This window comes from Anoplopoma fimbria, chromosome 9 (assembly GCF_027596085.1).
Source record: "Anoplopoma fimbria isolate UVic2021 breed Golden Eagle Sablefish chromosome 9, Afim_UVic_2022, whole genome shotgun sequence".
Taxonomy (NCBI): Eukaryota; Metazoa; Chordata; class Actinopteri; order Perciformes; family Anoplopomatidae; genus Anoplopoma; species Anoplopoma fimbria.
The window spans coordinates 30,187,100-30,197,278 of record NC_072457.1 but is presented as its reverse complement, the minus strand read 5'-3'; the positions used below and the strand labels follow the sequence as shown (position 1 = coordinate 30,197,278).

At 39.9% G+C, this 10,179-nt stretch overlaps 1 protein-coding gene across 1 annotated transcript; it reads right to left on the bottom strand.

Moving 5' to 3' along the window:
• Nucleotides 1–7,634: 7,634 nt before the first annotated feature.
• Nucleotides 7,635–8,945, bottom strand: LOC129095786 (prostaglandin D2 receptor 2-like). The gene has a single exon (XM_054604342.1). The coding sequence runs from the start codon at nucleotides 8,943–8,945 to the stop codon at nucleotides 7,635–7,637; it is 1,311 nt and encodes a 436-aa protein (XP_054460317.1).
• Between the last annotated feature and the right edge of the window lie 1,234 nt (nucleotides 8,946–10,179).

The window sequence follows — 10,179 nt, the reverse complement described above, 5'->3', positions numbered from 1 at the left end:
TCGCTCCTCGGTCCTCAATTGAACCGGAAGTTGTTCTGCACCACCATATTGAAGGCCGTCCCAAAGCTCTTATTTTGGCTCTGAGGAGCGAGAAGCGAGGAAGGAAGTGTTGTGAGGGCCAACATGCCCCCTCCCCCTGGACGCTGCAGCCGATCGTACTGATCTGATATAGCTCATCATCACTGGAGTTTCATACCAGAGTGAGGACATATCACAGATTGAACAGACTGGAAAATCAGAGAGAGAGAGTTGGAGAGTCTGTCTTTTACATCATATATCGTCATTTCCATTCAGTCACATGCGCCTAATAATTCGTGATTGTCAGGTTTGATGAGTTATGTAATTCCAATTTATCCCAAAACATTGAGCCTAATAAATTAATTCCAGTGTTTAGGAAAAAACATAATCATATTCTGGATTATTCAATAATGACTTCACAATCCAAATTTCAAAACATACAGATGTTAATAATTAATAAACAAGACAAATGCATTTCACCGGTAGAAATCGGTCCTGCGCTTATGAGCAGGACACAGAACATCATATAAATACACAGAACACAGTATAAATACTAAGAACACAGTATCAATACACAGAACACATTATGAATACTCAGTGCAGTTTGATAAACAGGTAACAGGCTGCAGAGAGAAATACATTTCTACTCTGGCAGTGATGTTTACTTTGTTTCATTATTAATATTAGAACAGTGATCAAGTGTGCAGACACAAAATCTAAAGTCTCTCCAGCTGTTAAAGCCAACTGACAGCTGATCCAGCTGTGATCAGCGGCCGCCGTCATCAGAAACAGACGTCGCTTCACATGACACTTCACATGACACTTCACGCTTCACATGGCGCTTCAGAGGAAAGGACGTCTCATTTCCCTTAAAACACATTTCCTCATTTCCTGCCTCCTCGCATGGTTTCCTTGCGTCTCTCCACGCATCCCTGGTGGGAGGGACTAAGACGCAAGGAAAAGACGCAAGTGAGGGAAACGAGGAGGCAATTTATGAGACTTGGGATGTACACCCTGAGTCTATTAACTCCAATGGGAGTTGTGAACGTGACTTCAGATTATGACCAATTCTTTCACTCCATACACACCAAAGTAAATATTGGACCCATTTTTCACAAGCTGAACATATGATACTTACATGGCCTCCGCAGAAAATTTACTTTGTGGCCATTGTTAGTACACGTTCATGATGATAATTTACGGCGAGTAGCTTTGAAAGGGAGGCCTAAAGGGACGGGCTGTCAGTGTTGCATACTTGGCAACTTTCTCTTTAGATTAAGCAACTTTTGACACTAGTTCTGCTTGCTAGTTTGGAAACAGAACCCAAAAAAGGAGACAAACAGCAGAGAGAAGGGCTCAGCAGCGCAAGAGCTGACAGGTAGGTGGAACAAGATGCAGCTAGTGCTTTACAAGAGCAGATAATCAAAAGATAAAAAGTAGACTTCCTGTCCTTGTGCTTGCAGGCTCACTGCCACAAAATTTCGGACGCTCCTGGTTCCAGATGAAAGTAAACGTCCCACAGACACAGTTAAAATTCTCGACTTCTATTGGCATCAAACTCTCCTGGTTGAATTATCAGGATATGAAAGATGAACAACTGTGTTAGAAAATATCTGGTTCTCTGAAGATACAAGCCTGTGTGCATGAAAACATTGGGGGAGAAGTTATCTACAACCCCCAAGATGCATTTCGGCAAGAAAATCCAATCACACAGCTTAAGAATTTGTGACAACCATGTGCAAACGCTAAAGATCACAGTGTTGAGAAAGCTGATAACACAATCTGTGCTAAACAACCCTGACCTTCAGGCTCTGGCAAGTTAAGTTGTATGTAATTAAGTCCAAGGCACAGTGTTTAGAGAGACAGGAAACATGAAGAGAGAGGGCTATGACATGCAACAGAGTCAACCGCCCAAACCAGGGACATAGTGGTTATATATATATATATATATATATATATATATATATATATATATATATATATATATATATATATACATACATACATACATACATACATACATATATATATACAGTGGGTACGGAAAGTATTCAGACCCCTTTAAATTTTTCACTCTTTGTTTCATTGCAGCCATTTGCTAAAATCGAAAAAGTTCATTTTTTTTCGCATTAATGTACACTCAGCAACCCATCTTGACAGAAAAAACAGAAATGTAGAAATTTTTGCAAATTTATTAAAAAAGAAAAACTGAAATATCACATGGTCATAAGTATTCAGACCCTTTGCTGTGACACTCATATTTAACTCACATGCTGTCCATTTCTTCTGATCCTCCTTGAGATGGTTCTACTCCTTCATTGGAGTCCAGCTGTGTTTAATTAAACTGATTGGACTTGATTAGGAAAGGCACACACCTGTCTATATAAGACCTTACAGCTCACAGTGCATGTCAGAACAAATGAGAATCATGAGGTCGAAGGAACTGCCCAAGGAGCTCAGAGACAGAATTGTGGCAAGGCACAGATCTGGCCAAGGTTACAAAAGAATTTCTGCAGCACTCAAGGTTCCTAAGAGCACAGTGGCCTCCATAATCCTTAAATGGAAGAAGTATGGGATGACCAGAACTCTTCCTAGACCTGGCCGTCCAGCCAAACTGAGCAATCGTGGGAGAAGAGCCTTGGTGAGAGAGGTAAAGAAGAACCCAAAGATCACTGTGGCTGAGCTCCAGAGATGCAGTAGGGAGATGGGAGAAAGTTCCACAAAGTCAACTATCACTGCAGCCCTCCACCAGTCGGGGCTTTATGGCAGAGTGGCCCGACGGAAGCCTCTCCTCAGTGCAAGACATATGAAAGCCCGCATAGAGTTTGCCAAAAAACACATGGAGGACTCCCAAACTATGAGAAATAAGATTCTCTGGTCTGATGAGACCAAGATTGAACTTTTTGGCGTTAATTCTAAGCGGTATGTGTGGAGAAAACCAGGCACTGCTCATCACCTGCCCAATACAATCCCAACAGTGAAACATGGTGGTGGCAGCATCATGCTATGGGGGTGTTTTTCAGCTGCAGGGACAGGACGACTGGTTGCAATTGAAGGAAAGATGAATGCGGCCAAGTACAGAGATATCCTGGAAGAAAACCTCCTCCAGAGTGCTCAGGACCTCAGACTGGGCCGAAGGTTCACCTTCCAACAAGACAATGACCCGAAGCACACAGCTAAAATAACAAAGGAGTGGCTTCGGAACAAGTCTGTGACCATTCTTGACTGGCCCAGCCAGAGCCCTGACCTAAACCCAATTGAGCATCTCTGGAGAGACCTGAAAATGGCTGTCCACCAACGTTCACCATCCAACCTGACAGAACTGGAGAGGATCTGCAAGGAAGAATGGCAGAGGATCCCCAAATCCAGGTGTGAGAAACTTGTTGCATCATTCCCAAGAAGACTCATTTTCTGTCAAGATGGGTTGCTGAGTGTACATTAATGCGAAAAAAAAAGAACTTTTTCGATTTTAGCAAATGGCTGCAATGAAACAAAGAGTGAAAAATTTAAAGGGGTCTGAATACTTTCCGTACCCACTGTATATATACATACATATATATATATATATATATATATATATATATATATATATACATACAGTACCAGTCAAAAGTTTGGACACACCTTCTCATTCAATGGTTTTTCTTTATTTTTTATTTTTTTCTACATTGTAGATTAATATTGAAGACATCCAAACTATGAAGGAACACATATGGAATTATGTGGTAAACAAACAAATGCTCAACAAACCAGAATATGTTTTATATTTTAGATTCTTCAAAGTAGTTGAATGAGAAGGTGTGTCCAAACTTTTGACTGGTACTGTATATATAAGTAAGATAAATAAAACTTCCTCAACTGCTAAAAATAAGTTTATACGTGATATTTGATCAATGGAGTATGGAGACGCCTTTGCCAAATAAATTCTGACATAGCAAACAATTAACTGACATGACTGATCAGCTGTTCCTGCTGACATCGTCTTGGATATTTCTAAAACTTGCGAATGATTGTCTTCATCTCCAGACAACATGAAACATGGCCAATAATAGCTGACATGATAAAAAATGTAAACTTGTTAAATTGAAACAAACTCCTGAAACCCTCCCTTCATTTTTCTCTGGTACATTAGATACGGTTGGGTGGCCGAGCTACTTCTTCTACTTCTTCTACTTCTTCAACTTCTACTCTGTTTACTGGCGGATTACAAGTCGCGTAGCCTTTAGCGCCACCTTCTCCCCAAACTATGCTGTAGCCGAGTTTATTCGCTCCAAACCAGTTGAACTGCCCCAATTCGCATTTTCTTTTTTATATGCAACATTTTAAAAGTTGACTTAAAATTTGCTTGACAGTTTAAATAAAATAGAGCTCAGCTTAATAGTAGATGAGACTGCTAATAACCCTGTTAATGGTTTTGTTAAAGACAGATAACTTACATTAATAACACATTACACTATTAAGGAGAAATTCATAAGCAAATAAATGCAACCTTTCACAGTTTAATACATTTGTTCTTCTTGGTTCAGCATGGCCAGTGGCTAATGTTAGCAAACTTTAAAATATATATTAATACATTTCCTCAAACAATTGTACACAGCCATGAAACTTGAACCCTATATTTAACCCTTTCCATTAGCATTAGGAGCAGTTGGTTGTAGAGCACCAGGGAGAAACTTGAAGTTTAGTGTCTTGCTCAATGCTTGTCAAATACCTAACCTTATGGTCAAAGGAAACGCTCTGACCCCTGAGACAAAGCCTACCCAACATTAAATTAATTATACTTTTGCATTACCATTCTGGTGTAATTGACAATTCTGGTCCCAGTGACTGTAACTCTGTAAAAGTCACATAGCCTGACCTTAGTAGTATCTTGTTCCAAGATATTTGTCTGCATGCCCACTTTGAATCTTCATTCCTAATCTCTCAATCAGGTGCTGAAAGACTCTGACTTTCTCAATAAATTCACATTAGTTAATGGTGCAGCATCCCATTAAACTGACAAGCAGCTTTTGGGCATAAAACTACTTGCTGCTTCATGAAAGGCACAACGCAAAGACGGCACAGTCTGATTGACCCCTTGAGCCCACTGTGTGAGTACGTTGTTTTGTCCTAAACTATGCCAATCCACAATGCCCATGAGAATAATATTAACATAAAGTTGTCAGAAATCAGTTCTCACGCATCGGTAGATCAAATTCAGCCAAGTGATATTTAATTAAAAGGACACTCATGAATCACTGGTGGAAAATGCACCAGTTGTGCAACAATATCCTGAAGAACAATGAACAATTACAGTATATCTGCATTGATATGTGGTTAGATTTCCATTTCAGTGAATCAGTAATAAACCAGTAGGGAAGTTTTAATTTAAGAAATTGACTCCCACTTACTTTGGAACATGTCGCAGCATGCATTTGCAGCTATATAATCAAACGGAAAGGAGCATCCTTTGTATTGGAATTCTTTTAACAAACTTGAAAGCACAAACATCTTGGTCTTGCTTTGAAACCCAAGGGTAAGTATAATACTAACATTTACAGGAATAAGTAGATTTTTTTCACTTCCCTAAAGTGATCTTTTATCAGTGTGTTTATATTATAGAGGGGTTTTTCTTCTAACATGTGTTAACCTAAAGGGATAGTTTTGGGTGTTTTGAAGTGGCTTCTTTTATGCCTAAAATATTTTTTGCTGCAGATTTGAACCAAGTAAACATATAGGGAGCAAACATAGGTTATGAGCTAAACTTTATATATCTCTTGATATAAATACACAGTTTTGTTGTGCTGCTTTGTTTGATATCTTTGGTACAATTACCATCAAAATGATACATGCAGGACACATAGATGTATGCACTGTATAAATAAATACATATATATATAAATGTATATGTATGTATGTATGTTTGTTTTGTATGTGTGTTTGCATGAGTATACTTGTGTATAAAATAATCACTGACATGCAACAGGATTTAATTCTATAGTCAGCATCTGTCAGTTATAAGAGCTGTAGCAGCGCATTAAACCCTTTAAAGCAATACTTACCAACCCTCCCTCCACCCACTCTCTCTTTCATTCTTTCCTTATTTCTGTAACAACTGTTTTTTAAAGCACGTTATATAACCTATCTGCCTCTAACGTTTTCAGCATCTTATGCTGTCAGTGTTAACGTTTCTCTGGCTGTTTCATTATCTTTATCCTTCTCTATGTGATTCTTTCTTTCTGTAGTCAAGTGTCAGTAAAACTCTTTTCTTTACTGCATTTCAGAAAGATGCTATGAATTTCACCAATAAATGTTAAGACTATTCAGTTGTTTTGTATAAGTCAGATGGCTTCATCCTTGCCCCTACATCCACTCATCACAGAATAATTTAGGGACTGTAAAAACGATATCGGATGGAGAAGGAAGGTGAACAATATGTTTTACAAAACAAAGAGACCCAAAGCGAGAGAGAGACAGAAACATAATCTAAACTGAATGGCTGAGAGGAAAATGGAGCATTGTTATTCAGTCTGGTCTGTTTAATCCTGCTCTCTCTTCATATTCTGGATCTTCTCTCTCTAATATTCTCTCCAAATTACAACTACCTCTATGGTAATCCCCCACTGATGTGTCCTACATTACACCTCAGCCGGTATGTGCGTGGGTGTGTCTGATTGAGGGTGATGGAACCAGACAAATGTGGCAGCGTTGAGACAGTCAATCAAAACAGATGTATCAGAAATGATAAAATCAATCACTCAGGAAAGTGGTCAGATGTTCAAGAGTTCATATTCAAAGTGCACCTGGATTACACGATCTGAAAAGCATAATCCTGTTTTTCATTTCATGTCTGATTAGGTAATCGGTGCTATACTGCTCTCTGGTGGCAGAGATCTGCATAGAACAAAACTCCAAACCTCATCAAACAAAGTTTATGACTTGTGAGCCATTTGCTTAAAATTCTCCTCACTTATGTTCAATTCGAACACAATTTTAAATATAAAACATAATTTAGTGCAGTAGAACGTATTTGTTTTCTTTCCTATCGCACTATTAATCTCATGACCCCCTTAACAGGTTGAATTTCTCTCACTTCTTTCTATGTTTCTTTTTTTACAGTTTGCTGTGAGGAGGGAAAAGATAAGGCCTGATGAAGGCGCTGGATATAAAGTAAAGGGCTCACCCAGTTATTCAAAATCATCCTAACGTCCTTACCTATCCAATTAATGTCAAAGCATCACTAATCTCAACCTCACTAATCTCACGATGGTACTAGATTTAAAATCAGGGGATGACCAAAGCTACAATTCATCCTCTGGGAAATTAAATGTCTGTACCAAATTTCACTCCAAACCATCCAATAGTTCAGGCTTTTCAATAGAAAACACAAATGTCGACCTCATGGTGGCGCTTAAAAAAATGAATTCCAATAATTGAGATTTTACAGTCCGGACCAACATGGTGGTTGGACAAAGCATGACTAAAAAAAGATCGACATTAGGCCATGCGGACAAAAAAAATAAAGCATCTTAGCTATGTTCCACTTCATCTTTTGATTTTTGTCTTGAATGCTCCATGTGAGTGTCTTTGAGGCCTTCATATGGTGAAGGCAGTGGATAGGGCGGTTGACTGTCAGGTTATTGACGGGGTGATTGTGAACCCTTTGGTGACCCTAGCGTTGCAAGGCTCACATCTCGACTGATATTCCTTCTAATATGAACTCTTAAACTTTTCCCTGGCACGATCGGTAACCCCCCTCCCTCCTCTACCAGACCGTCAAACACTGCTACAATACTCTGTCGTATTTTCACACAGAAATTGGGACAGCTAAAGGCGTACAGAATGGGGTTCAACACGGGGTTCAAGAATGAAAAGGTAGTGGCATAGGGCAGCCCCACCTCCACCAGGTCGAGAGTTTTGAGCCAATACTGGGCTGTAACTTCAATCACACAGAAGATGTGATAGGGGGCCCAGCACAGAACAAATGCTGCAATCACAAATGTCACCATCTTGATGAAGCTCTGGGACAGCTGACTGTGATTGGTCTGTTTGGAGGTAGTGGGGGTCAAGGTAATAGGTGTCAGGGATAAACATGGATCGGATGCCCGAGGCTTGAGAAAGATGTTAGTGTTTTTCAGTGTTGTAGGGGTATTTGTAGCTCCTGATGTCCCATCTTTGTTGGATGCAATCAGTGCATCAGTAAGCCTGCTGGCACTCTGCTTCCTCCTTCTGCTCCTGTTCCTCAGGCTGAGAACAATTTGGATGTAGCTCCCTGCAATCACCAGCAGAGGAAACAGGAATGCCAGCAGCAACTTGGAGATGGCTGTTGCTGCCTGCCTCACTTTGCAATCTCTCTCCAGAGACGATGTATACAAAGCAAAATTATGGTAGCACAGTTTCCTCCCATCTTGTTTCTCAGTCACTGAGCGGAAAAGCAAGTAAGGTAATGTATTAATGGCTGCCCACAGCCATCCCAGCACACACACCTTCCATGCTCCAGCCACTGAGCGATGATTCTGGCTCCACACTGGCTTGGCTGCCAGAAGGCAGCGGTCCACTGATATGGTTGCCAGCAGGAAAGCTGACACAAACATGTTCAAATAGAAAATGGAAGCCTGTATTTTGCAAAGTAGGCTGCCGAGCTCCCAGCTATGCGAGGACGAAAGGTAGAAGGTGAAGAGGGGCAGGGTCAGAGTGGCCAGGAAGTCAGACATGGCCAAGTTGAGCACCCAGACAGAGGCCACTGTGCGGCACCGCAGGCGGAAGCCCACCACCCAGAGGATGAGGGCATTCTCCAAAATTCCCAGACAGGAGACCAGACCGTGGATGCAAACCACCACTAAGTTGGCCTGTGTGTTGTTGTTGAGTCTGTGCTCCTTCATCATCTGAAGCAGGGGACAGATCAGCTGTCCGCCTGAGGCATCTGCGGTGGGGGTTGTGTTTGACATTGGTGCTCTGAAAGAAAGAAAAGAAAAACAGTTACAAGAAGCTAATAGAGAGCTGATTAAAATCAGAGTCAGGGTTCGGAGGTTCTGATGCACACTTGTTGTTCTTGGTTGAAAGCTAAAGACGTTACATGTAGCTGATGTACATCTTCCTAGTTGTCTACAGTGAAAAAGATATACCAGAACAGTGATGGTGCTGCTGATGGCGTTGATATGAACAATAGACAACATTTTCCTGTAGACAGCTGATAAATAGACACTCCCCTTCCTCATATACAACAGTGACTTAATAAAATGAGCGTACTATAATCGTATCGCTTTTTTTTCTTAATTGATCAATTACAAATCTATTCAACTGCAGAGGAAACTTAATAAAAGATTATATATATATATATATATATATAATTATAATAACAAGAGCAAGAAAGATATAGTGCCAGGATATTCCATGTATCATATATTTACATCTTGTGCTACAGCCTTTCAAGTTGCATGACACACGAACACAATTGGGCTATATATACAATTGAGAAATTCTAGGAAAATATGCTTCACTTACTACGTGGTAGGTTTGCACCAGAGTCTCACACAACACACTGTCCCTTTGTTTCAAACAACATGTCTTGTCCTGTTCCTGTGGGCTAACCACATACCAGCTCTTGGGCAACTACGCTTGCTTGCCAATCTCCTTTTTAGTGAGATAACCATGAAACTACCTACATGAGTTAATTGAAAGTGAAAGTATTACAGGTAGTCAAACCTTATTCGCTAAGGTGCTGTTTTTCAACCTCAACCTTAAGAATGAAATAAATATAATGTAAAGAAATTGAACTATACCCTACTGTTCTCTGCTAGTGTTACATTATATTGTCTAACCTCTCAAATGTTGTGACATGATAGGGAATTTGACTTATTTAGATTTACCCTTCTCTTACCCAGTGTTCTTCTCAGTTGTAAATTCAGGTGATATGGTTGTGTCAAAACAGTGTATAGTTTAGTAACTCATTACGGTCATATGATGTACAATTTGGAGTATCATTCAAGAAATAACATCATATTACTAAATACTTTAGAATAAAATGATTTAAGTGTTGCCATTGTATTCCTTCATACAGCCATGGTCCCATACTTAGTCACATCCCCTCATACTGAGGTGTATTTTGTATTTTGTGTATTTTGACTTCTGGAGGGATACTGAACTACTTGATTCTGCTAGGATAGACTAAGTATATTGTTT

Bases quoted from the DNA above. Each gene is read 5' to 3' on its own strand.
- LOC129095786 (XM_054604342.1), bottom strand. From the start codon at position 8,945: ATGTCAAACACAACCCCCACCGCAGATGCCTCAGGCGGACAGCTGATC.